Source organism: Ostrinia furnacalis, unplaced genomic scaffold (assembly GCF_004193835.3).
Source record: "Ostrinia furnacalis isolate ACB-3 unplaced genomic scaffold, ASM419383v2 OfSCF1780, whole genome shotgun sequence".
Lineage (NCBI taxonomy): Eukaryota > Metazoa > Arthropoda > Insecta > Lepidoptera > Crambidae > Ostrinia > Ostrinia furnacalis.
In genome coordinates this window covers 346,111-374,040 of record NW_021132019.1, presented here as the reverse complement: position 1 = coordinate 374,040, position 27,930 = coordinate 346,111, and the positions used below count along the sequence as shown (strand labels likewise).

Below are 27,930 nucleotides of genomic sequence, written 5' to 3'. Positions count from 1 at the left end.
TTACTGTTTAAACGATGTAAAAAGCTTTTAAAATACAGCCTAGTGAATACGAAATGGCATGATACGATTGTGCCGGCCATTGTCGCATAGTTGAGCCTCAAACCCGATCTTCTCAATGCGTTTACAAGCCGCGTCCTAGTGGCGTTATCACAAAATATGATAGATCGTCGGGCACAACGCGACGCTCTCCCACGCGACGCAACTGTGATTAATTATAATTCGAATTTTATTCAAAGTGAACAGCGGACAAACTACGATACCAATCAATAAACGGTTCCATACCGACGACGGTACCGACATGATACCACAATTTACTGTTGCCGATAATGTGTATGAAGACGTCAAAGTGCAGTGAATAACTTGCTCTGATAGAAAGCCTCGGAACAATATTAATGACATTTTCGATCGAGGACCACGTCAGTCCAATCCAAATATGTAAGTTAGGCACGCCTTTCATTTCGTGGATGCCTATTTCATTCACTTATTAGGCAACCTTGTATATTATACATTTGGAACGTGTTAAAACGTGTTAAATCATAAACCTGTATTAATTAACTATGATCATACACACCCATACCGTAGTATCTTCTTGAAAAACAAAATCATAGCGGAGTAAAATGCGGCATTGAATACCTCACAAATCCATCGGTATTACACTGTCATAATCATAATCCCTGTAACGCGCTACATTACGCAACAGGCTTATGATTCAATAAACACATTTGTATACACAAATTCCTATAAACCGTGTGTTTTGATCATTAGCCTGTGATATTAGACCCCCGCAAGTATCGGCTCACACTGCGTGAGAAATAGTCAACCATTTGACAATATCGTCGACACAAATTCTACCAGACCAATATTCCGACCCATTATGATGCTAAGCCTCGATTATGTTACAGTGGTACATGCGCTTCAAAAGTACCTGTGAATGGACAGGTTCTTGTTAGCTCGTCGTAGAGCTAACAACCTTACAAGTAACTTCATAGCCACGCATAAAAAAGCAACACAACACTTGTAATGAAGTCGGAACAAGTCTTATCTAGGCTTATTTAGCATAGCCTGCCACATTGAGATCTTCCACCCAGATGAAAGGCAAAGGCAGAACAATCACACACGATTCCGTGCGACAGTAATCACGTCCTTATAACCGCATAAATCATAGAACACACAAGCGCCACAAAGATAGAAGCGACACGCATCCCCGTCTCTCTGGATAATAAATAACATCCAGTTCTCGCTTTCAAAGAGAGGCCGAGGAGCAATAAGTCGCGGACGGGTCAAAGGTGAAGTGAATAAAAAACGGCCGACAATTAAATAGCGTTCTTGAAGGTTAATGAGCACAATAAATATGTTGTCGGCACCGCAGCTGCGGACAAACAAATGCATAACGTCACACGTGAGGAGGGTATGCCCGGTCTATGGGAAGACGCGGCCTGTCGACTCGCTGGTAACTCCTTTGTTGAGACAGGACACTCTATGATGAATTCTAAACGTGATACACTCACAATAATGGAACGAGGTTAAGTAAACACACCGAAAGAGCATAAAGAATCTGATTAAACGCCCCAAGGCTTTGAACTACCATTGAATCAGTCAATTCGATACATAAAAGCAGCAAATTTAAAGTTACCACCTCTAATGGAATTCGACAAGCTCGTATTTTACAAGTTTTGTATGCCGTCTTAATTCTAACCCAGTTTTTTATTGCTCGAAGACGTGTTTATGAAAACAAACTTTAGAAAATCGGTTATGGTGCATTAGGCGCTTGAACTAAATGAAATATTTATGACGTTGATCTTCTTATTTATTGATCACTGGGGCCTATCTATGCTGGCTCATAGTTAAAAATCGTCACTTAAAAATTTCGTTGATGATACCAAATTCATAACAAGAGCACGTGCCTAACGAAAGGAAACTGAAATCTCATGTATCAATAAATTGTTCTTTTCAGTTTCAGGTGTGTATTTTATTTATTTAGCTGTGTTTGTGGTGTACAGTATAAACAGTATACATCTATTTGTGTGCTTTTTCTAATGAATGAATGAATATTAAATTTTCTTTGATAAAGTACCTGGGTGCGTTTAATTAAGATTTACCTAAAACAGAAGCAGTGTAACTCGGCTGGCACAAATCTCCCCCGCCACGGTTCACACACGACTGCGCCAGACGGAATCATACCTGCATTTGATTTATAATGAGAAGGGGACACAGAAACCGCGGGTGTGAATTCAATCGGCGAGCTCCTACATCCTGGGGAGTGTAGTATCGTAGACCAATTTAAAAGACCTCTGAAAGGCCCTTTTCGTCTGAACACGGAGGGAGTTAATACCGCCACCTTAAATTGGTAGGGCAACACCTCTCAGCGGGTAGCGAGGACTGCAGGCGCCTCGGACAATGCGCCACCTTCGTGACCAATGACTATTATGAGCGGTTATAGATTTTTTCTCGCAGCCTTTCATTGGGACGTGACTTTACTCTTTAATGCCGCCGACAGCTCAATATGTGTATGCATAATCGATTTATTTCGATGCTAGTTTTAATAATTTCATTTACCGTCAGTCTACGATGTATTAGCGTAATAAGTTACAAGCGCACACATAAACCAGTTTTAAATAATGACGCGGAAGTCCGCACTGATAATTTGATTAACATCTGCATTGCGGCGACCGTCTTTAAGCACACGAAAAAATGCATTACCACTGTCATCATTACGTCTTTGTTGTGTTTCACAAAGTTCAGCTAAATACATAGTGTGAATTAAGCTGGGCTTGCGGCCGCGCTCCAGCTTCTAGCGGTCAACGCAGACCATATATCTATTGTAGAAAAGATCAAATTGCCTTGATAATATGTGAAAAATAAACATGCTAAAGCAACAAAATCAACAGGGACGTATTAACACCAGCCGGAAGGTAGAAGAAACCCGTGGGTGTTCCTAACCAGTGGTGTTTTTGTACACACTAACTACCGCAAGCATATTTGGTAATTGACCAAGATGAAAGGTAAACACGTACAAATTCGTCTCTATTCAATATTTAACAGTTGACCAAAATTGAGATTGCTTTAAAAGAATATAACCATTAAAAATTTTAATTAAATAAAAGAATTCTTAACACGTACAAATTGACGAATTAAAATCAATAGACTGAAGAGTATAATATTTCTACAGCTAAAAAGGTAATAAGTACTAAAACGAATGTGCTTGTCCACTTTATTTACTGTAAACATTCCAAATTTTGTTGCGGCTAGTACTTAAACGGTAATAAATAAACAACACAGAGATCCTGGTTCAAAGAAAAATGTTGTGATACACGGCTTCCCGAGGCGATATCAATACACCTGTTCGGCTAACGGTCTCCATTCGATCCTTTCGTTTTATTTCTAAACACTCCCACAAAGATTTATAAGACTAATAAAAATTACTACGAAAGATACTGTGGGCAAATACACTGTCTCTATCAACTGCGAACCATTAACACTACCAAAATCACAAAGATAACAAATAAACGCAGATTTGGGTTTAGAGAAGTAGGAAGTAGCACACATTAAGTAATAAGAACTTATGGATTTGTGTGTTAACGCCACTTAAATAGAAACAGTTTACCGTTTTTTCGCCCACCTAATACGATAGAGTTAAAGGTGACGAGATATTCACTGTAAATGCAGGGTAGATACATATTGGCGAAGTATCCGAAAAATTTTCAGATTTTTAAGACCGTATCAAGATAAAATCTAAGCCTTTACTTAACAAAAAATAAGAAATTGAAAATATCTTTGATAGGATAAAATATGTGGTACAATTTGACAGAGCAAACTGTAAAGCGTCAGTATGGTCAAACAAAACCCAAAACCGAGTTGCAAGTAAAAAAGCTCAAGCACCGGTGGCTGAAATGCCGCCCTCTGTTTTAGAAGAAAGCAAACAAGCCGAAGATAGTAGACAAACAAATGTAAATGACCGAAATGTGAACGTCATGTTTGGCATTCCCATAAAGCAACGTTAACACGTCATTAAAGGTAATGATGCCATGATTACAGAGTGGAAGCGGGTGAGCGATGGTCAGATGATTGCCTGCTTACTGTGTGGTCTCGCCTTTATAAACAAACATGGCTGGACCCTCGAATTGGGACACGTGTCTTTGAGGATCCACTTTAATAGACGTCTGGGCTTCTCTCGTGATCATTGCATCAATATTCGTTACATCAGACCCAATTACAGAATTGCTTACAGCTTTCGTGGTTACTTTCTAATTAGACGTTACTACATGTTTTACCGCATGATTAGTTGGTGCTCCAGATTTGAGATATAAAAATTTTGATGTCCATTAAAGCTAATCTAAATCATGCCCGCAAATTGTAATAAAACCGGTTGTTTTTGTTCAGAAAATATACATAAGCCTTCAAGTTAACCCTTATAATTTTTATGAATGACAAAAGTGTACGATGCGTCGCTTGTAAATCATCAACAGTAAACAAATTCCGATCGAACGCAGGGCCCAATCGGGCGGAGATGTTATCGCGCACACGATAATTTATCGAAGGCTTATCGGCCGATCTGCGTAATTGATACGGGTGAAATCATGGAGGAGCTAGGAGAGGGAGCCGTGTCACTACAATCCTCGACGAACGATTCTTCAAATTTGTTAGGATAATCCTTAAATTCTTATTGATTTCACTTGTCAAATGTGTAAACTCGAATAGTTTACATGAAAGCAAAATAATAATCCTATTCTTTAACTGGGCATGTTAATTTTTTCAATTTCAACTTAGGGCAGATCTGACTATTACTATTGCAAATCTTCTGACTATCTAACCGCATTCAGCATAAGAACGCAATAAAATCATTGGGTAGCACGCGATCAGCTCTGGTGGTCTAAAATACGACCATAGAGAATCGCATAGTAAACATGAGTTGCCACCGCGATGCGTATCACGACAAATAGTGCCAATAGTAATTCGAGGTACGATTCGTTGGCGCGTGCGCACCGAGGCTGATTGAGCGTCGCATAAACCGAGCCACCCACATGTCGCTTGCATTGTACTGCACTTCGTATTAAAGGAGGATAACTTTGAGGACACACGTGGTGTGGGAAACTGGCGCCGTTTTGAATATGTGCATCGGGTAATTTCAAATATTTTTTAAAAAATGGGACGCCTCTTCATCATAATATTTTTGCATAATAAAGATAACTTCATTCAGTGTTCAGAATTAAATGTTGGGGAAAATGTGTAAACGAAAACTTTCATATTACAGCAGACATTTAAAATTATCGAGTTTATACTTTACTAGCTGACCCGGCGAACTTTGTTCCGCCTTAATAGCAATAAATAAGCAGACTTTTTTTATTTCGAACGGGATAAAAAGTATCCTATGTCCTTCTCCTGGCTCTAAACTACCTCCCTGACAATTTTCAGCTAAATCGGTTCAGCCGTTCTTGAGTTATAAGTGGAGTAACTAACACGACTTTCTTTTATATACAGGGTGTTAGGTAAATGGGTATATGAGCCGACACTAGCCCATGTTAACATATGCATATAAATGGTATGGTGAATTCAGAAAAGTGATATCATCATTTTGATTATTTTAATTTTCATACAAATCTGATTTTATAAATTTTATTTTGTATGAACATTTAAAAAATTAAAATGATGATATCAAATTTCTGACTTCACCATACCATTTATATGTATATGTTAACATGGGCAAGTGTCGGCTCATATACCCATTTACCTTACACCCTGTATATAGATTTATATGACTTTAGTCATAGAATTAATTAAGATTTAAGACTAATTTTGAACTTTTGATTAATCAGGATCTCAATTTCTCACTGACGGATTAACAAACTATCAGTTGCATTGTCTACTTACACTCACATCAATTTACAGCCGTACTTGACCACATTAGCACAGATACAAATAAATTATTGTCAAACGAGCGTCACTCCAGGGCGCAACGGAACGCCCCCTAATCCTGGAGAGACAATTAAATCCAGCGATCGGCGGTAAATCACCAAGCAAATTGGCAATCAGCTGCATTGATTAGTGACCGCTCCATACCTACCCTGTGTGGTCAGATGCGGTCAATTAATTAGCCTCATAATCGTATATCAATTTCCCACGGACGGCTTAATGCAAACCCCTCCTTAACAATGACTAATAATGATTTCAAAAAATTAAGTGATCTCATAACTTAGTTCGTAATAGGGCGTTACCATCACGATTATCGTGTCCAGAAACCGTCGGTGACATCAGCTTAATGATTCCATTGGTGAAAAAAATATCGTCACAACTGTACGATGACAGCACTGCGCCAACAAAACTTGACGCCATCACGGCGTGACGGGCAATTGGTGTTTGGCTTACTGGTTATCGCCGCGAAAATGCATTCACAAAAACAAAATGTTCCCAAATGCCTATTATAAGATCAAACAGTTCCTAAACGGCCATTAACACTGCCCACGGGTGAGGACGCAATCAACGTGACGCTAATCGATTCCTCCGCAAAATAGATTTTAGCACATCGATACTAATTAACAATTACCGAAAGTCAAGATACTAGTGAAGACATCGCGGACACCGCTAGTTATAATTGTTTACATTTGTTAAAAAAAAGTATTAAGTATTCCAAATCTAATAAATTCATTTCAGGTTTAGAAAGAAAGAAAAGAAAGAAAGATACATTTATTACAATTTTAGGTTTAATAGGAAGGAAGTGCTCAACAACGACCATTTATATAACCACTGATATAAGCGATGTACTATGTATTGGACATTTAGCAGTTTTCAGATAGTTTATAGTAGTACAAAAGAACAAAACCGTAATACGTATTAAGTTCGATAATTTGCAACTTTCTAAAAATTCCAAAGGTTAAGAGGTAAGTAAAGACTATTATATTCTTTTGTTGAACGCAAAAAATGTATTCCTGCAAGAAACGGCAGCAGTCACCACAATAAACAGATGGTTTCCACATCCTACCCCACAAGCCCATCGTTTGACGCCACGCGGAAGTCAGGCAGCGAATAAATTATTGCTCTCCCTTCGACCGAACACAATGGAAGAGTCTGGGGTTTTTTCTAAGTTTCTGCTTATAATTGAGGTGTAATTTCGCGTACAAAGCCAAACGACCGATGCAACGTGACTAACGGACAAAGGACGAGAGATAAAAGTCCTTTTGTCCAGTGCGTCCGTGGTGAGTATGATTTACGTCAATCTAGAGACTATAAAACCGTTACCGAAACCAATATCGTCGGCAAGTAACGTTGACGTATGTCTAGCTATTTTAACAAAGGGTGTGTGGGCACGGCGAGGAAGCCACGTTTCAAAGGGTCCCGTCCCGTTACAGGACGTCGATCAAACCCGCGCCGAATGATTCGTCGGCTCCATCGTCGTTACTGACGCTCGATCGGTTTCTTTATTAATTACTGGATCCTTCACACCCTAATGAATATTCAACACGGTACGAACTAATTCAACACATCCTTAATGCGCTCGTGGACGGGCTAGTTTTTAGTTTGTATTTTTACGAGCGTGTAATACTACACGATAAACGATAAGTGCAACGTAGCTTTCGCTGTTGTCGGCCCAATAAAATGTTGGTCTGATATCGACCTACATTACAACCCTGTGTTCCCAAGCGTGTCATCGGTTTATGACTTTTTTATTCGGCCTGGTGGCCGGAGAAATGCAACACTATCCCGGTCCAGATTCTCCCGCCGATACTGAAGTGTGTCGCGCTATAAAATGTGTAAATGAACCGTTTTGGAACATTCACGATGGTCTAGGATCTACGATGGAATTACCCTAATGATACGCCTAATTTCAAATTACTCAGGCGCGGTTAGATTAAAAACTAATAAACGAACGTTACAATTTTAACTCCTGATTACTTCAAATGTTTATTGAAATTATAATTTGTACACGAATGAACTTACACTGGCTCTGCTTCCTGGGTAACTTAACATTCAACAAAAGAAATATAAAATTGAATCGAGCCATTTTGTATTCCTGTAGGTCATAAAAGGATAAAGAATTAACAATTCTTGTAATCGATACGGCTCTATAATTTCATCTTGTTATGGCATCTTGTCATAATAGTGACTACGAAAGACAATACTTTACAATTTTATACTACATATTTCGAATATCTTGTATCCGTTGCTCTCGGTAGGTACTTGGTATCAAAATTGTTAAATATACTTTTAAATTTTATTACAAAGACCACACCTAATCTGTTGAAGGGCAAAACTCTAGAAAATAGATATCGTGTGAAAATATCGTAAAAGTATTATGAGAATTGAGAACCGTCATTAAGTACAACGTACAGCACGTATAAAACAGAGACATCTAAATAACAACTTGGGACTTTAACCCTCGGAGATGCTAGATACAACATGTCAACACACAACAAAAGATAAAGAAATGCGCTATCATTTGTCACCGGCTAAGCTTTTAAACGGGTCAGAAGAACAAATAAAATATCGCAAGCAAAATAAGGAATGTCTGTCGTCTATAAGTTTGTGAGAAATCTTCGTGTGTGAGCATAATGAAAACATGAGCATACATCACGGTCGTTGGACCAATTGCAGCGCTGCATAGAGGTGATATCGTAAAAATGTATTGCAAAATGAAAATATTGTTATTGTCGAGTCGAGGAACGTTTGACCGATTGACATAATGCGTTACGTCTGCCATCTGCGCGATACATCGCTTTCGCCGATGAAAGTAAAAAAAACAAGCCGAGAAAAAAATATTATTCATTGTACTTTGCATCAACACTTTGGAGCAGATCAGCCGGCAGATGGTACGGAACCAAGTAGAGCAGGCTTCACTACTTTTACCTTTAGATAAAGTTAACAGAACGGAAAAGGAACAATTATTATATTATTAATATGTCGCAGCATGATCCCGTAACTGCTAAAATGCTTCTTTTAAATTAGTTGAAAACAGTCGTGACCCTTGTTACCTGTCACCACAACTCACAATCCATCAGTGTTGCCAGAAGGTTACTTTTGTAACCTATTAGGTTACTTTTGAACTGCTGTGGTTACTTTTAGGTTACACTAATGAAAAGGTTACTTTTAGGTGATTTTTCAGAAATTGTAGAATTAACTTTACAGGTTATTCAGTAAAAAATATTGATAGTGACAATTTNCAACAAACGTCCTCAAAACAAATACACTTAAATAAATTCAAGGAAATATAAAAACTACAATATACACCCGCCGAATCATAACAGAAAAATGTGAATCGTGAGTTATATCAAATTACTCCTACCGCTTGCCATTACGGTAATATCCCTTTATAACTCAAACAGAACAAAACTATCGAAATTTATGGTCAAATCCCGTTGAATAAAGAAGCGGAATCAAAGCGCCATGGCCGAATAAAGGAGTAGTTTTTGAAAAAAAAAAGTCAAAAGATATAAAGATTATAAAAGAGTCGTGTGTACCGAAAGAACGGTATGGAGGCACCCGCTGCTTTATCAAATATGGGATTAGACAATTCGAAGTCGGGACTGTTATTTATTTGGTGGGGGACAAATATTTTGACACCCGGCTGGGCAAACAGAGGGAGGATGTATGAAGGATTAAGGTCACCACTTTAAGCACAATTACGCGCTATCCTAAGCCCTCTGGCTTAATCTTACTCCACAATAACATAATTAGAAACTCCCGCCGTTTTACAGTTACTTTTGTGTTTCGTCATTTAGATATCATGCGGCGACACTTTCAGATTGTAATTATTTAATTAAAACATTTTACTTAAGTTGTCTAGTGTTCAAATAAACATTGTTTGAGGATGAATGCCGCAAGTCAAATATCAACTGTCATAAAATAGTTAAACAAGTGAGCGGGTACGAAGAAGAAAGAAACCTGTACTGCACAAATTAATAAAAGATAGGCATTCTCTTGATAAGTTATACCTAATTATTTAATCATCATACAGTAAGAAAACTAATGGAATAGAAAATTCTAAATTTTCAACTTATTAAAAATTTAAGATCGAGAGGCGACTCGTAGGTAACGCCAGAAATTCTTAATAACAAAGAAAATTGTTAGTTCTGAAGCTCCTGGTGACTTACAGAACATACTAGGTGAACAACAGCCGGTTAATTTCCAAGCAATAAAGGCTATTCAAGTCAATAGGCAAGAGCATGGCATTTGATGGCACGCACGCCATCCCCGCTATGGGGTGATCCGAATACTCGTGGCCCCGAGGCTGAATTCTGAATCCCCGGATTGCGGGCAGAGGGCGCTACGCGTATTGTCAAGCAATGAGGCTGAAATGAGGACTGACCCGGGGCATTATTAAGTACTAGCCGACCCGGCGAATTGCGTACCGCCTATGTTCATCAGAAATAATGTAGGATCATAATGGTGAAAGAATTAAGCGGTCCAGTAGTTTCGGCACCTCTTTCTCTTATCCTCTTTATAATATTAGTGTCGATGGCATCTTCTAGCACGGTCTCTTTCAAAGTAGGTACTCTACAGATTCCTTCTAAATTCAAAGCGATTGAATGAAACAGAATNAACAGAACTAGCTTAAATATGAAAACTATTAAAACCAAAGATCCATGGTTCGTCTAGAGTTCGATCTATCTGATTTTTAGGGTTCCGTAGCCAAATGGCAAAAAACGGAACCCTTATAGATTATTAAGAATTCAGTCGCTATCCCTTTCAAAGCAATTCCGATGGATATCAAAGTAGGTAATAAAGGACAGGTCAGATAAGGACGAGCCAGTATTGTGAAATTCGAAGAATCTGATCCTAGAACGCTTTATCTAATATCCTAAATACTAAGACGTAGAAGTGTCTTCGTCCAGGACTTCTAGAGAATAAATAATAAGGGGTGGTTAAAATTTGATGAAACATAATAACTAACAGACTACATGTTGTTTTCGTGATCGTTTCAGTAGTAATAAAGCTTGAACAAGATCTAGATAATACCAAGATAAGACAAGAACGTTTAGGGAAAATACGAGTAGCTGCAACAGCTTTTGGTATACATAACTGCAAGTGCAAAACAATTCAGGCACTCTAGTAGGAAGTCGGGCGTCCAGCTGAAGAGGCGAGCAAACCAAACAAACTTCTGATATCTGAAGCGATGTAAGCGCTATGCAGAACAAATTAACACAGAAATCGTCCAAGTTGTTTGCCGTATAACTGTGGATGGTCAAGTGAACGCCCAGGCAGACGCATCTCGCACAGTTATACAAATAGAGCCCCTATTCCGCAAAAGTATTTCAATTTATTTGATTCGTCCATCTCTCTCTAATCTGGTGTGATGATAGGGATAGAGACATACCTCAAGCTGATATATCGAGAAAGGTTCGCAGAGTACACCCCCAGACAATGTGACTCGCGGTTGTGGACCAATAATGCATCTCATTGTCGGCTAGCCTTTGCTGATGTGGTTGCGAATGAATGTCAGAAGACTACGATGCTGAGCAGGTGTTTTGAGTAATATTGGAATAGGCACTAAAACTTTTTAAACGGTAGTTTGACACATTCTACATTCTACAATGATGGTAGAGGTCGAAGAAAATCTTAAGTGCGTGTAGTACCGCCGCATTTTGTACATCCTATGCATTTTTAAAGCACATAGCGACATCTACCGACGTACTCGAAAACTATCTTGCAAACAATAATTGCCGATAATAGTATGTACACGAAAATATAGATGGCGCTGTCTTGAGTATCTGAACAGCTGCTATGCTGCATGATATAGATAGAGGTACATTATTTTATTATTATAAGTCATTTTAATTTTGGAAATCGTTAAACAGACGGATCAATGTCATACAATTTATTTGTAGAGAAAAGTTTGAGTTTATTAGATGCCACATAAGCGAAATCATGGCATTATGAAGTGGGAAAACGGAATCCACTTAAGAGATATTAACGCCCGTATTCACAAACATTACTATGAGGTCTCACAGTGCGCGTGGACGCACAGGGTGACACACGAACCAATAACAGAGCTCTATTCAAAGTTGTGCGTTCGATTTGCTGCTTCACTTAAGCAAGCATCTTTTGTGAATACGGGTGTAAAGGCAAAATAGATTTATGTAGTATTTCTTATTAAGTAACATAATCATAAACAAACCATCCATGCCACGACTCTCCGTATGGTTTTAGATTAAACAGCAGTATGGTTAATAAATCAAAAACGGAATTACTTACCCTTCGCAGGGGTACTTTGAAACATATCAATCTGGTTCCTTCAATTACATTTCCACAGGCTTTATATGGAATCCATCTGCAAGAAAAAGCAAAAATTGCAATCCAATACATTAAAAGAATAATGACAACAAAATTATACGTAGTTTAGCGTACCTGTCGGGAATACTAGGTGCCATTTTCTTTTTAATAGGATTTATGAATTCCTTTTTTGATGTAGAGTAACACAACGAAGGAAATTTTGGTAAAATCTTTACTTCCACTTGCCAAATAAATTTTAAATTCATTAAAATCAAAACCAAAAATATAACCTCAAATTCTTATGTCAATAAGTTAATGACATTGGGGGTGTTTGGCCGAAAATAGCGGTAGCCAGTGTAGTAAGAAAAATGGCGTCCTTTTAGCCAGAAGTGCCGTGCTACATGACACTGATAAAAAAATGTATGGGATAACATTACGTGACGACGAACATGAAGTTAGCAAACGTTTCCTCGCCGAAAACAGGCTAAAGTTTTCGGCAGTTGCCATGGCGATACTCATTTTTATAACAATTTCTAACAAATGATATTATCGGCCAAACGCATCATTTCATAAGTTGGTTGTGTCCATGAAGCTATAGATAAAAATGGAGGCCACACTCCGAATACCTACTTGAAGCACAACCTTTGTATCACTATCTCGCTCTCTGTGGGCAGACTCTCTCTTTCTAAATAAACAAAAAATATAAATTTGCTCAAAGTCAATGAAATTCAATGTAAAATCTTTATTTCTTGACATAGGTATCATAAGTGTAAATACTAGTAAAACGTTTTAGGAAGAAATTACTGTGAAAAATGTTTACAAATGATCCAATGTCGGAAATCACGAAATAAACACTTACGCGTGGAATCTTAAGTCACTTCCAGGACACCACGTACTACCGCAACCACGCACTACAAAATTTTGCACCATTTCTTTTGATAAAACAATGATTTTGTCTTGTAAAAAATCTCAAACGAAATTAACTGCCTAATAAACAAAATAGTAAACAACCGCCATGATGGGCCGGAATGGGCCGATGTTGCCACATGGTGTGGCGTGTAGGTGGTCTTCGTCGACGATATTGGGACCACCTTCAGAGTTTCTTCTTTTGGCGGGAGGGGCTTGAAAGGTGGTACTCCCATTGGCATGGGTTTGGCCATGGTGACAGTTGGACTAGCTCGTGGGTGGTTTGAAGTGTCAGCTGTGCTTTGGACGACGATGGGCTGCATGGTGGTGGAAACCCTTTGGTGTAGAGAACTGAGCTTATCCATCGCGGCTTGGTTGGGTCGCGCTGCTACCGGCGCCATCGGTCGCATCATTATTCTGTTCTGCTTGCCGCGTTTCTCTTGCTTAGCCGCCGGTCGCGGTGACGAGTCGATGATATTTGGTGGCGCTCCATTCCTGACGCTGACAGATCTCCGTCTGCTGGGGTCCAAGTTTGTGAGGGACTGCTCAAAGCCCAGCTCATCACCGAGGCTGAACCCTAAACTGGCATGTGCTTTAAGTCCCCCAAGGTTCCGTACCCTGAAGAGGCCAGACTTTTTGAAGGCACAGTTGATTTTGAACCCGAAGTCTGATTCTAGCACGCATGTTGGCTGCGCGAGATCTCTGAGCCAATCTCGGGTCCCCTTCCGTCAGCTCGACCACTGCTGGCACCGGGACACTCCGGGATGAAGATGGATCGGCTTCACTTCCCCTGCAGGGGGTTCAGGTCACGAGCAATTTGGGCTTTGAATGCGGAGATGCGTTTGCTGCGTATGCGTTGTGCGTTATGATGCGGTTTGCGGGAGATAAAAGTGCGGTTTTTTCACTCGCGAGACTGCGAAGATGTGCGATGCGTTTAAAGTTTTACGGTGAAGTGTGTCAAAGCTTGACGTTCAGAAACGCCAAGAATGACCACAGAGATGTGGAAACCAAACAGTTTTCTACCTGCAGACAAAACTATTTGGGAATTAAAAATAAACTAAAGTTGAGCGTACATCTGCGTAACCATACTCCCCGCCTTGGAAGTTCGCAGAAACTTTCAAAAAACTTACTAATGTGAACTTAATACGTTGCGATCCTTGCAATGCAACGGTGTAAATTCAAAGAAAAAATAAATAAATCAAAAGAACTCAGACCTCGAGTCTAATAACTTAACAATAAACAATTAAATGCGTTAAGTAAAATATATTATTGCGTAGGTACTGGGTACAACTTCACGACAGGACGTTTAAAGTTACCATATTTGGTCCTAACCATCGCTACGCGAGTGACACCATCTGTACCAGGGTACACCTCGGTGATAACCCCTAAAGGCCAATTAAGTGGCGGACTATCGTCTTGACCTAAAAGTACAACCGTGCCTACCTTGACAGGGTTGTCATGAGTAGCCCATTTCTGTCTGACTTGCAACGTGTGCAAGTACTCCAGGCGCCATTTTTTCCAAAACGAGAGGATCATATTGTCCAACAGTCGCTTACGCTGCACTAAATTTAGCCTGACATCCGTTAAATCAGCAGCGGGAAGAGACTGAAGAGGATTCGACATGAGAAAATGCGCTGGTGTAATTACCTCTGGATGAGGATCTGCCGAGATGACATTTAATGGGCGTGAATTCATGACACATTCGATCTGAATTAAAACTGTTTGTAACTCTTCGTAACTGAGCAACTGATTACCAATCACCCTATATAAATGTGTTTTCAGAGTCTTAACATTAGACTCCCACATTGCGCCGAAATGTGGAGCACGCGGTGGAATCATCTTCCAGTCAATGCGGTGGCGAGCAAGTTCACCTTTCAATGCGGAATTAAATTCGTCTAATTGAGCCTTTGCACCGACGAAATTCGTGCCGTTGTCCGAATATAAACAGGAAACTGGACCGCGGCGCGAAATAAAACGCTTAAACGCGGCTAAGTAGGTGTCTGAAGATAAATCCGACACTAATTCTATATGTATAGCCTTTGTAACTAAGCATACAAATAGGCAAATATAAGCCTTTTGAGCATGCTGACCTCTGCGACGAGAAAGAGTAATGCGGATGGGACCGGCATAATCTACTCCGGTGTGTACAAATGCTTTGTTCTCTTGCACTCTGTATGAAGGTAGGTCAGCCATTCTTGGAGTCGGGTGAGCAGGATTGACTCGAAAACACGAATTGCACTTCCTAAAGTTGCATCTAACTGTAGTCCTAGAGTCTAGAATCCAGAAGCGCTGGCGTAAAATAGACATTAATAACCCAGGACCTGCGTGGCAATTCAAAACGTGGTAATGCCTAATTATCAAGTTAACTACATGATCGCGTTTAGGGAGAAGGACTGGATGTCTAACTTCAAATGGTAAATCAGATTTGGAAAGACGCCCACCGACGCGCAGGATACCTTCTTCATCAATGAAGACTGCCAAATTACGCAGCTTTTTTGACGGGAGTTTATTATTTCGAAGAAGGGCTAGTTCTTCTGCGAAATGTACAGCTTGTACAGCGCGTACAACATACTTCTCCGCGATGATCAAATTATTGATGCCTCCATCAAGCGGAACTCTTTTAAGGAAGCGTAAAATATACGACACAGTCTTAAGCAACTTATCCCAGACAGAAATGCGTTGTGCTAATTCATATAACACTGGGACTGTACGTTGGACAGAAGAAGCAGTAAATGTGCTAGCCTTATGTTCAGGTAAATCCGTACATTCAGTCGGAGAAAAGGATGTGAGAGGCCACTCCGATGGTGGTGATTNACATGCTGCATCTATCCATATCTGTGGTTGGTTGTGTCTGTCTATCGTAAAATTTGACGTTAATGACGTTTGTGAAACAACTTTGAAAGCACAGATATGGATTAGAGTAGATACAGCAAGTTGATCGTCAAAGCGTGCCATTCCGATATGTCCAAATGGACATATCGGAATGGCACGCCGATATGTCACAATGGTCGAGTGATGTTCATGTAATCCGATTACAACAATCGGTTACGATGATTTTACGAGGACAGTAGTACGAACACGGTAGAAAGAAGAAATTATTTACGGATTGAGAATTGTAATTAACAGCACAAGTAACAAATAATTAATTAGAATAAAGTAGCAGTGGAAGAAGTATAAAGTAGCATTGTTTTTAATACATATCCTGCGATGTACTCTTAAGAGTTAAAACCATGGTCCCTGTATGTGGTGCACTCATACCGATCTCAAGGAACCGTACTTACTNTATTAGCACTCATATTATGTATTATTATGTTCAATACAAACAATCATAAAGTTACACTCACCCCAACCGCGTCTCCGCATTCCATCGAATCTTATAAAAATGTTGTTTTTGGACATAGCGATACTTATTTTTCACAATTTTTATTTTTAAAAATTACTGGTCGATAGGTTACTTTATTTTGATGAATAAATGTTATTAAAAGTTTTTTTCTAAAACTGATAGTTTAGCTGGAAAAAAATATTTTCCATCCCAATAGTACGCCGGCTGCGCTCGATTCGGATATAGTGACGTCACGCGGCCCTGCGTACGTTGTCTTTTAGAGGCAAAAACGGCCTATGTTTATTACTTAATATCTTCGTAAGTAATGGTCCGATTTGGATAATCCAAAAAGATTTGTCTGTCTTATGTTTTAAAAATTAACGTAGATACTAGTTTTATTGAATTTTCTACAACAGTACTGATCCTCATTGGCTGTTTCGAAGAATTTACTAGGAGATTTCAATAAGGAGATAGCAATACTACAGTCCACATAAAAAGAGAGATCGGCCCACAGAGAGCGAGATAGAGATAAGTAGGTATTTGACTCAAGTTGTTGTTCCAAGTTTGGCCTCCATTTTTATCTTTAGCTTCATGGTTGTGTCTTGTCTGGTCTATCGTAAAATTTGACGTTAATGACGTTTGTGAAATGAAACTATAGTTCCAAAATACTGGACTGTCCTGTCGATGACATTGACAGTGGGGCGCCACCGTCAATACCGGATCGCTGGTTCAGATTTTTGCCATGTTGGAAACCATATAATTGAACGATGGTAGCGCCCCCCTGTCATTGAGTTTGGCGGGACAGTTCAGCGTGGGTCATCTATACTTTGAAAGTGTGCATTGTGCATGTACTGCAAACAAAACTGCATTTTATTTACATTTTTGCTCTGTATTTTTAACGTCAGGTTAAAAAAGCCTCAGTTAAAATTAACTTATTTTAATAGTGCCTTAATTATTCTTAACTAGACATTTATCAAATTATTCATTTTGTATGCGGTAAGTACAATGATTTGGATAGTGTAAATATCTTACTAATATCAATAAATTAACTTTATTATTACAGAGAATTTCAGAACAAATGGCAAACTAGGTAACCCTTCGTTAAATTACAATCTTGTTTCCATAGAAACGAAATGAAAAGAAGATCAAGTTGGATCGAAACTGACGCCAACAACCAAGAGAGCTTTGAGGAGAAACTAAAGGCTAATTTATCAAAACTTTATAGAAAGAGTGAAATGTACAAAAACACAGTATGGTACAGGTCCTTGTTAGACGCAGAGAAGTCCTGCTTGAAGGAGGATAAGATAAAAAAGATACATTACAAGTTTGATGATGACAAGGAAATGGTTGAAGAGTACAATGTAGATACTCAGGTTTTACTGCGCAGAGCTTGGAAACTGAAGGGGAAATTAGGGGGGGATGGCAAGTGGGTGGTTGAGATTGGGGACCCCATTCCTGAACCTACTCAAAGCATAGAAATGGTAGATATAGTTGAAAGCAAAGATCAGGTAAGAAGTAAAATGTAAAATAGTGTAAGTTTTTTGTTGTGATGTTATAATCTTCCCTTTTTGTTTTAATATAAGAAAGAAAATTATAAAATATGGGCTCTCACTCTCTCATACACCCCCTTGGCATTAAAATCTGTTACGTTGCCCAAGTCATATTTTCGTTTAATTATTAGGCTCCAGTTATTCTTACTATTTAATTTATTCAACAGCCAATAGTCTCAAGAAGAAACACAAGGGTGAATTTGGAATGGAGAATAAGAAACTTGCCATACCCTATTGAAACTTATTCTATAAGCGCTAACAATGATGAAAGATGCATAATAGTACGCACAACTAACAAGAAGTACTTCAAAAAACTACAGGTTCCAGAACTCGACAGACTTGGCTTGAAATTGGAACAAGCGAATATCCAATCCAGCCACCAGTTCCATACTCTGATTATAATGGTAAGTAAATTTCGTAAAATAGAGGCTGCCTAACTGCCCAAAACGTAGTCGTGTTGGATCTTATTAGCCTGGCCTGGCGAATATAGATATATTGGCATCCGACCTACTTTGTGTATGTAAAAAATAGTTATGAACTAAACCTGCCGCCCCTTAAAATTTGCCACCCTAGGCTTCAGCCTATTCTGCCTGCTGGTAAATCCGCCACTGATTATACCTTTTATTTTTCAGTACAAGAAGCCACAACCATTGCTTGAAATGGAGAAGGAATGGTATGAAGAATTGAAGAAAGTGAAACCTATCAAAGATGTTCCTAGTGATTGTAAAACACAGTGAATATAAAGTTCAATAAAGTATAAACTTGTTTTATAAAGTTTGGTTTTAATTTTTAAAGTAGTTTTTCAACCAACACAGCTTTCTTATGAATTCTGCAATAAGGATTGTAGTTAATGACTTTCAAGTGTTCTATGACATGCCGACACTCAATAGCAAAGTTGAACATTTGTGTTAAGCAAAAGTACTAAATGTTTATGTATAATTTATTTATTCACATCTGAATAACTTCATATTCACAAATTCAATAATAAAACGATCTTAATCACTATCATCCATAACTAATGCTTGGGCTTGTTTTTTAATTTCTTCCTCATCTTCTTCTTTTTCCAGCAATCCTCTGGTCTTTAAGTATTCTCCGTACTGCTTTGGAATCCCCATGAAGGTTTTAACTTTGGCCCTTAATTGTTTCCATGTTTCTTGATAGTAATTTTTCTTATCTCTGGCCATAGCTTTATAATCATGCCCATATTTGTCTAGAAGATATGTTATAAATTCAACTTGTCCTTTTGGTAACCTGTAAAATAAAAATGTTATATGTTATTAATTTTATACTAAAGATCTCAGCACAAAAGACTACCACTAGAATCTCTTTTAACTCACAGATTTATTTGTAAAAAACAGTTTGGTAACATCAGACTTACTTAAACTTTCTTTCACGGGGCGCTTTTGCTTCTAGTTCCAGTTTATTTACAACTTCAATCTTAGGAACTACTTCTATTGTCTCCTCTTCACTTTCAGCAGACTCATCGTCATTTACCATTTTCTTTGCCCTTTTCAACTGTTCCTTTTTAAAACTAGGAATTTTTATAACCTGGTTTGGATCATTTGCTAAGCCCATTTCTGTGAGATTTCGGAGAGTCGACTTTTTGTGGTCCCATTCATCTTTCATTACTTTGCTGAAAAGTTGAAATCAACATTACTATAAAATTATTTTCAATTGATTACAAACCTTAGAATATAGAACAGAATTGTTCTGTATTCTGAGTTACAAACATAGATGGTACCAATGAAAATTCAATACTATTTACCATAGAACTGTGCCAGTACTACTTTGATTTTTACTCATTCGCTTACGGTTAAGATGATGTAGGTATTTTTTCCTGCGGTGTTGTTTCTTTATTTTCATTTTGTATTGCTATTGTACCACCAGTTATCAAACAAAAATCACTAATTTCACTATCAGAAACAAGTAAACACGTGCGCAACTTGGGTATTTTTTTAAAGTGTCAAAAAATTATGACATTTATGACATGACTGACAGTGACATTACAAGTGAGTTCCAGTTTCCCGTCTTAGAACATAATCGAATAATTAATCCGACTATAGATGACCCACGCTGAACTGTCCCACCAAACTCAATGACAGGGGGGCGCTACCATCGTTCAACTATATGGTTTCCAACATGGCAAAAATCGGAACTAGCGATCCGGGATTGACGGTGGCGCCCCACTGTCAATGTCATGCATAGGACAGTTCAGTATTTTGGAACTATACGATGTTGTTTACAAGTTTTAAGGGTAAGGGTGTCAAAAGCCCACAAAAATAGTCCATTAAAAAATTCAAAATTATAACTGGCCAGGGTAGCAGATTACTAAGACTGGTTTCCTATATTCAATTCTAATCCAAATCCAAATAAAGCTTTTCAAAAAGAAAGTTTTTGATTTGATAACTTTTTTATTTATGTTTTTGTTCAAAAATATCTGCGGTTTTCGATATTTTTACATTAATTTTCATATTGTTTATAAGACATTTAAATAATATTAAAGTGTAAACGCACCTAAAATTGTGGATATTTAATCTAAAACTAAATTAAATTGAAATCGGGATTTGGACAAGAATTGAATATAAAAAATGGGCATTAATCATTTAGTCGAGCCGATCCATTTTGTTCACTCGCTAACACCAATATAGGTCTAGCGCGTAAACTAAATCAGTGCCTGAGCCCCGATTACGGTAACTTTTATAACGTCTACAATCCAGACGCGTTTCTGATTCTGCGATACGATTGGTCAAAACAGCTGACGTACGCTGTTGAACGACCAATCGTATCGCAGAATCGAGAAGCGTGTCTGGATTGTTGACGTTAAAAATTACCGTAATCGGGGCTCTGATGTATGGGAGCGGCAAGGGTAGTCTTAAACTTAATGATCCATCTATTTACTTTAAATTATTTTCATTGTTATATGGGATGGAAAATCTTTAAATTTATTAGAACCAAAACTATTGGATAATGAGTAGTATAAAAGTGATCATGGCAAATACATACATCTTTGATACTCTGCGGTTGAGAGCAGGTGGAATAATGTAATATTATTATGTTCTGTGTATGTACTTTTATGTTAAATTGAAGAAATAAGAATTAAAGTACCATTCAATTGTAATTTATTTCAAACTTAGATTCCATAAAATAGTCACACAATTTTGCATAGGTAAGCTATAAAAAAATATTCATGCTCAATTCTGGTATCATCCTCTAAACCAATTTTGTATTCCTTTTGCAGTCTTTGTTTCCTTTTGGCTCTCATAGCTTATGAAATATAAAATACGATGGCTTTGTGAAATATACCACAGAATCGAGCCCAAAAAGTGGGTAACAAAATTAGAAAACAGGCGAACTTCGAAAACCTGGAGATGGTACACTGATTTTCTCATGTAGGTAACTTGTCAGAATAAGCACACTAACACAAAATTTAAAAATAAATAATACATAAAATAACATTTAACAGGAGGAACCATTAACATGTCATGATGAAATTCTATCTATACAATTAATTACAAATTACATACATAATATTATTAATTATTTATTTTGTAACATTTTATAAACTGCATTACATACAGTTAGCTAGAGATCCCAACTAATATTATAAATGCGAAAGTAACTCTGTCTGTCTGTCTGTCTGTCTGTCTGTCAGTCTGTCTGTCTGTTACGCTTTCCCGCTTAAACCTCGCAACCGATTTTGATGAAATTTGGCATAGAGATAGTTTGAATCCCGGGAAAGAACATAGGATAGTTTTTATCCCGGTTTTTGAAACAGGGACGCGCGTGATAAAGTTTTTCTGTGACAGACAAAATTCCACGCGGGCGAAGCCGCGGGCGGAAAGCTAGTTTATTTATAAAATTATTGGTAATTATGATAACATTCCGGTGGGGGCGGTCTGCCCCGGGTGCCAAGCATGGTGATCATTCCGGGTGCCAACCCATGCTACGCCGCCATTGCCCCCGTCTGCTCTCAAAGAAAACCTTTTTCAAGATGAAAAGGGCCCCGTTGATCCTGAAGTGCCCAGGGCCCCTAGTAGGTTAAAGACGGCCCTGAGTGTAGCTGCATCCTCGTTGATGACAGTTTCAATATTCATTCCTGATGAAGTCTTTGGGCACACTTCCAGCCAAGTTTCATAAAGCAGAGGCATCAAAGTATTAACATAATGTTTAAAGTTTTCCACTTCATCCAAGGGTGCCACATCTTGTGAGTTTTTAGAAGAAAAGCATGATACACTACAAACAGATGTGTATACCGGGTTGAATAAAGAGTAGATGTTCATCTTTGACTCATCAAATTTTTGAGCAGGTTTTGAACTAGGTTTCTCCTTAGTTTGCACTTGGTTCAGATTGATATATTTAGAAAGATAATCCTTCAATCTATGTAAGACTTTGACCCTCCATTTCACACTTGTTATTTGACTGCCCAAGTTTACAGTTAATGTTCGACCCGGTTTGGAATCTATTCTTAACTTGGATATCATATCCAAAAAGTTTGGTAATATTTTGTGAAAGTATTGGACAACTTTTTCAGGTGTACAAACAAGCAGAAGGTCTAAAAATAGCAAAGAGTCTTCTTGGATTCTAGTGTCGATGTGAGTCATAGCACTCCTTAAATAGGTGGCCATTATGTCAAAGAAGGGGTCCAACTTCTGGATTTCAACATTTGATAAAACTAATTGAAGGACTTTGAGAGTCTCGTGTCTAACCTGAAAATTTTAATAACATTAGAATTTCATGATTAAAGAAAAAAAACAGTTACACGACATTTTTGTAGATCTTATGATACGTTTTAATTACATACCACTTTTTCGACGTTTAACACCAAGGGAGTTACAGCCAAAATTATTTGTCCAAGATTTTGATCTAATATATCAGCATGTGTTATTATCTCTTTGATACCATCCAGGGCTTCAGCGCGAGACTTAGTATTGAAATGGTTAAGCCGAGACAAGAGATCCTTTAAATTAAGCTTTTTAGACGATAATACCTCATTAGTTCCCCGTTTCTTCAACTGTTCTTTGATAACAATTTTTTTAACTTTGAAATTCGTTTTGGTTACATTTGTACCTTTGGGTAAATCTTTCTTCTTGGATTTTAATTTAGTTTTCGACTTCTCACATTTAAGGAACTTTTGGTGGCGCGTAGCACCAGATTGGGGCATTTTGGAAAGCTTTTCAATACATATAAGTTTAAAGATCACTTCATAACCTCTCTTCTTTTTGCAGTTGCTGCCTGCACCACAGAGCACGTGCACGTCAACGTCAAAGAGAATACAAATGTCAGAGACCAATTTTCCGTTATACGCATTTAACGATCAAACGAAAATAAATTAAAAATAATATTTTCACTTAAATTTTGTAATTTAATCATGTATTGAAAAATTGTGTGTAATAATTTATTGATTATTATAGGGCCAAATTTAAGATAATTCAGTGTGTTTAATTGTTTGTTATAACACAATTAAAAATAATGATAACTCATATAGACGATGCGTGAAACGAAATCTCTTTTTTAGTGCTTGCTTGAAGCAAGTTTAGGAATTAAGTTCTGTGGGTCTAGACAAAGTGCAAATTATAATCGCAAACCAGTCGAAAAGTGGTTGAAAAGCCTCTTTTTTGTATGGAGTTTTGACGGATTCTATTTTCGATTCGATCAAAAAGTGCGTTTTGTCTAGGGGGCAGATAATTTCCATCTAATGATAATGGTTTGATTTGTACCACAGTTTTATACACCTGACCTTACACGGCTGTTTTCTTTATCGCGAAATTCATCAATCGATTTACAGATTACGACTTAAGATGTCAATCACTAAAGTAAAGAGGAAAAAGATATTTCATTTTACGCATTGTATAATTGAGTTATCATTATTTATAATTATATTATAACAAACAAACACACTGAATTATCTTTAATTTAAACCCATAATAAAATTATTACATACTTATTTCAATGCATTTTAAGTTATAAAATTTAAATAAAAATATTATTTTTAGTTTATTTTCGATTGACAGATAAATGCGTATAACGGAAAATTCTTTGACATATTTTGTATTCTCTTTGACGTTGTTGACGTGCAGGCAGGCACAGGCAGCTGTCGCTGAACTGTCCCACCAAACTCAATGACAGGGGGGCGCTACCATCGTTCAACTATATGGTTTCCAACATGGCAAAAATCGGAACCAGCGATCCGGTATTGACAGTGGCGCCCCACTGTCAATGTCATGCATAGGACAGTTCAGTATTTTGGAACTATACTTTTCTCTATGCAGGCAGCAACCCAGGGTGCGGAAACTTCCATACTACGATCATCCAAGTGAAACTTGCTTCCAAACAGCGACTTCAGCCGATAAATTCCAATACTTTTTAACTACCCTAAAACGCTCTAGATGTCGCTGCTCCTGTTTCCTTCATATTTTCATTTTTTTCTTAATTAAAATATATTTCAGAATATTGTTAATTACAATGTGAAAACTTTTTTTTAAAATGAAACTAATTTGTTTTAATTTAAAACTGAATGGTGACATTTTTGTTATAATTTACATAATAGAGTAGTAGAAATTACTATTTAACATATGGCAACTTTGTTTTTCCTCCAAAATGGCCGGTGTTGTTTTTGTTAGGTTGAATGCATTCTTGTTTTCTTAGCCATCGTTTATGAGTTCTGTGGCCCTATTAAAGTATTGAAGAGTCGAGTCAAATTCAAGTTCATTCCTTCGTACCTGCTGCTGTTCTGGTTCATCGGAGTTTTGTTCGTTCCTTCGTGAATCGCGAAGAAACTTTCTGTTATGTTCACAAGTGATCTGAGTTTTCTCAATGTGCAAATGCTTTTTAGTGTTGTTGAAAACTTTGCGAAAAGACGCTTTTGGTGTATAATATTATGTGTGTTCATAAATAAAGTAAAATTATTAAATTGAAAAGTTTTTGTTTATTTGCATTTCCATGTGCAATGTAGAATTTTTCCAAATCCATTGTTTTGAAAATAATACAATACGTACACCATAAAGATAAATGTTTTCAAATTAATGGATTTGAAAAAAATCTACATTGTACATCAAAAAAACAATAATTCTTTGAAGGTTATGATGGCCTATGTGTGCGTGAACTGTGTGTATGTGTGCGTGGACTTTATGTATGCATGTGTGCGTGGACTATGTATGTATGTGAGCGTTACGTACGTAGGTTAAGTACAGGGAATTTAACACCAGGCTGTCAATAAGTAGGTTCAAAAATTTGACAGAGAGGGTTCTCTATTTCCTATGTATTACTTTTCTCTATGCAGCAACCTGCAAAGCACTGCAAAGAGAGAGGTTATGAAGTGATTTTTATAAACATAAATGTATTGAAAAGCTTCCCAAAATGCCCCAAACTGGTGCCACGCGCCACCAAAAGTTCCTTAAATCTGAGAAGTCGAAAACTAAATTAAAATCCAAGAAGAAAGATTTACCCAAAGGTACAAATGTAACCAAAACGAATTTCAAAGTTAAAAAAATTGTTATCAAAGAACAGTTGAAGAAACGGGGAACTAATGAGGTATTATCGTCTAAAAAGCTTAATTTAAAGGATCTCTTGTCTCGGCTTAACCATTTCAATACTAAGTCTCGCACTGAAGCCCTGGATGGTATCAAAGATATAATAACACATGCTGATATATTAGATCAAAATCTTGGACAAATAATTTTGGCTGTAACTCCCTTGGTGTTAAACGTCGAAAAAGTGGTATGTAATTAAAACGGATCATTAGATCTACATAAATGTCGTGTAACTGTTTTTTTCTTTAATCATGAAATTCTAATGTTATTAAAATTTTCAGGTTAGACACGAGACTCTCAAAGTCCTTCAATTAGTTTTATCAAATGTTGAAATCCAGAAGTTGGACCCCTTCTTTGACATAATGGCCACCTATTTAAGGAGTGCTATGACTCACATCGACACTAGAATCCAAGAAGACTCTTTGCTATTTTTAGACCTTCTGCTTGTTTGTACACCTGAAAAAGTAGTCCAATACTTTCACAAAATATTACCAAACTTTTTGGATATGATATCCAAGTTAAGAATAGATTCCAAACCAGGTCGAACATTAACTGTAAACTTAGGCAGTCAAATAACAAGTGTGAAATGGAGGGTCAAAGTCTTACATAGATTGAAGGATTATCTTTCTAAATATATCAATCTGAACCAAGTGCAAACTAAGGAGAAACCTAGTTCAAAACCTGCTCAAAAATTTGATGAGTCAAAGATGAACATCTACTCTTTATTCAACCCGGTATACACATCTGTTTGTAGTGTATCATGCTTTTCTTCTAAAAACTCGCAAGATGTGGCACCCTTGGATGAAGTGGAAAACTTTAAACATTATGTTAATACTTTGATGCCTCTGCTTTATGAAACTTGGCTGGAAGTGTGCCCAAAGACTTCATCAGGAATGAATATTGAAACTGTCATCAATGAGGATGCAGCTGCACTACTAAAACATTCACTGGATGTAATTTCTCTCCTATTTGATTTAGTTCAATATCAAGCTATCAAGAATCCAAGTTCAGACATTGGGAGTATATTTAACCAAAAATACAAGCAATCATTCAGTCAACATTTTGTAACATCATTCCCTTATGTGACCAATATGAGGATGAAACATAAAAAATCTGATGACTCTGTTTTTGAAGATCTGATAACAGATCCAAAATTAGTTCAGGAAAATCTAAAAATTTGTCACTTATACATTAAACTCAATTCAAATGTTAATGTTAAGAATCAGGCAAAAGAAATCAATTCAGTTCTAAACTATCTTGAGAAAGCATTCAGTCATACTGCCCAAGATGATACTATTAGCACAATCATAAATGTACTGGATACCATATTCTCAAAGCAAAACAATTGGACTAAAGGATCAACTGTCATGATTCCAATATTCCAAAAAATAATCAGGGAATATTTTAATGAAAATATTGATAATTCATTCAAACAAAAGATTTTCTCATTATTATGCAAAATTGCTTTGAATGATTGGCTAAAAGATTTTCACACAAGTGAATCTTTTGAAAGATGGTTGAAAAATTTACCGAACATTTTATTGGAAAAATCCGTAACTACACAAACAGTCAATATTCTGCAAATATTTGCAGTTAGAAATAATGACATATTTTGTAAAGTGACAAAACCTAATTTGACTAAAATTATTCAAAATCTACCTAAAATTGTTATATCTGATGCAGATAATGATACATCTATTTACTTTAAATTATTTTCATTGTTATATTGGATTAAATCATGGGATGGAAAATCTTTAAATTTATTAGAACAGCAACTACTGGATAATGAGTATAAAAGTGATCATGGCAAATACATCTTTGATACTCTGCGGTTGAGAGCAGGTGGAATAATGTAATATTATTATGTTCTGTGTATGTACTTTTATGTTAAATTGAAGAAATAAAAATTAAAGTACCATTCAATTGTAATTTATTTCAAACATAAATTCCATAAAATAGTCACACAATTTTGCATAGGTAAGATACATAAAAATATTCATGCTCAATTCTGGTATCATCCACTAAACCAATTTTGTATTACTTTTGCAGTCTTTGTTTCCTTTTAGCTCTCATAGCTTATGAAATATAAAATACGGTGGCTTTGTGAAGTATACCACAGAATCGAGCCCAAAAAGTGGGTAACAAAATTAGAAAACAGGCGAACTTCGAAAACCTGTACCTCTAGTAGGAAAAACTTTCGAGTTCGTTTCGTTGCGTATTCAAAGTGTCATCGAAAAATTTTGAATGAAAAATTAAACAGCGCCCCCTAGGGCGGCTATAATATAGGGGGCGCTGTTTAATTTTTCATACAAAATTTTTCGATGACACTTTGAATACGCAACGAAACGAACTCGAAAGTTTTTCCTACTAGAGGTACTGGAGATGATACACTGATTTTCTCATGTAGGTAACTTGTCAGAAT

The 27,930-nt window shown here is 37.2% G+C and overlaps 5 protein-coding genes across 5 annotated transcripts in view; 2 read left to right on the top strand and 3 right to left on the bottom strand.

Moving 5' to 3' along the window:
• Ptp-h (protein tyrosine phosphatase) overlaps positions 1–12,577 on the bottom strand; it is a 57,127-nt gene extending 44,550 nt beyond the window's left edge. Inside the window, exons 1-2 of the mRNA XM_028305707.1 lie at positions 12,337–12,577; positions 12,184–12,259 (exon numbers count right to left, since the gene is read on the bottom strand). Coding sequence (XP_028161508.1) covers positions 12,184–12,259; positions 12,337–12,467 — 207 coding nt within the window. The 5' untranslated portion in view covers positions 12,468–12,577. The remainder of the gene's footprint in view (positions 1–12,183; positions 12,260–12,336) is intronic.
• A 4,681-nt stretch (positions 12,578–17,258) lies between these two features.
• Positions 17,259–18,753, top strand: LOC114353648 (protein DPCD). Its single transcript, XM_028305709.1, has 4 exons — positions 17,259–17,425; positions 17,493–17,937; positions 18,147–18,383; positions 18,612–18,753. The coding sequence occupies exons 2-4, from the start codon at positions 17,563–17,565 to the stop codon at positions 18,714–18,716; spliced, it is 717 nt and encodes a 238-aa protein (XP_028161510.1). The 5' UTR covers positions 17,259–17,425; positions 17,493–17,562; the 3' UTR covers positions 18,717–18,753.
• Positions 18,754–18,853: 100 nt separating this feature from the next.
• Positions 18,854–19,951, bottom strand: LOC114353649 (nucleolar protein 16). The gene is made up of 3 exons (XM_028305710.1): positions 19,745–19,951; positions 19,358–19,612; positions 18,854–19,230 (listed from the first exon to the last, which is right to left on the bottom strand). Exons 1-3 carry the CDS (start codon positions 19,840–19,842, stop codon positions 18,975–18,977), a joined length of 609 nt encoding a protein of 202 aa, XP_028161511.1. The 5' UTR covers positions 19,843–19,951; the 3' UTR covers positions 18,854–18,974.
• A 1,158-nt stretch (positions 19,952–21,109) lies between these two features.
• LOC114353646 (testis-expressed protein 10-like) lies at positions 21,110–23,233 on the bottom strand. Its single transcript, XM_028305706.1, has 3 exons — positions 22,781–23,233; positions 21,827–22,685; positions 21,110–21,569 (listed from the first exon to the last, which is right to left on the bottom strand). The coding sequence occupies exons 1-2, from the start codon at positions 23,138–23,140 to the stop codon at positions 21,966–21,968; spliced, it is 1,080 nt and encodes a 359-aa protein (XP_028161507.1). The 5' UTR covers positions 23,141–23,233; the 3' UTR covers positions 21,110–21,569; positions 21,827–21,965.
• A 1,999-nt stretch (positions 23,234–25,232) lies between these two features.
• Positions 25,233–27,655, top strand: LOC114353645 (testis-expressed protein 10 homolog). Its single transcript, XM_028305705.1, has 2 exons — positions 25,233–25,695; positions 25,790–27,655. Exons 1-2 carry the CDS (start codon positions 25,336–25,338, stop codon positions 27,362–27,364), a joined length of 1,935 nt encoding a protein of 644 aa, XP_028161506.1. The 5' UTR covers positions 25,233–25,335; the 3' UTR covers positions 27,365–27,655.
• Positions 27,656–27,930: the final 275 nt, after the last annotated feature.

Bases quoted from the DNA above. Each gene is read 5' to 3' on its own strand.
- LOC114353648 (XM_028305709.1), top strand. From the start codon at position 17,563: ATGAAAAGAAGATCAAGTTGGATCGAAACTGACGCCAACAACCAAGAG. The intron at 17,938-18,146 runs GTAAGAAGTAAA...TTTATTCAACAG, and splicing joins TAGTTGAAAGCAAAGATCAG to CCAATAGTCTCAAGAAGAAA. The intron at 18,384-18,611 runs GTAAGTAAATTT...TTTATTTTTCAG, and splicing joins TCCATACTCTGATTATAATG to TACAAGAAGCCACAACCATT.
- LOC114353649 (XM_028305710.1), bottom strand. From the start codon at position 19,842: ATGAAAATAAAGAAACAACACCGCAGGAAAAAATACCTACATCATCTT. The intron at 19,613-19,744 runs GTAAATAGTATT...TCAACTTTTCAG, and splicing joins AGTACTGGCACAGTTCTATG to CAAAGTAATGAAAGATGAAT. The intron at 19,231-19,357 runs GTAAGTCTGATG...TTTATTTTACAG, and splicing joins CCCCGTGAAAGAAAGTTTAA to GTTACCAAAAGGACAAGTTG.
- LOC114353646 (XM_028305706.1), bottom strand. From the start codon at position 23,140: ATGCCCCAATCTGGTGCTACGCGCCACCAAAAGTTCCTTAAATGTGAG. The intron at 22,686-22,780 runs GTATGTAATTAA...TAAAATTTTCAG, and splicing joins TGTTAAACGTCGAAAAAGTG to GTTAGACACGAGACTCTCAA.
- LOC114353645 (XM_028305705.1), top strand. From the start codon at position 25,336: ATGCCCCAAACTGGTGCCACGCGCCACCAAAAGTTCCTTAAATCTGAG. The intron at 25,696-25,789 runs GTATGTAATTAA...TAAAATTTTCAG, and splicing joins TGTTAAACGTCGAAAAAGTG to GTTAGACACGAGACTCTCAA.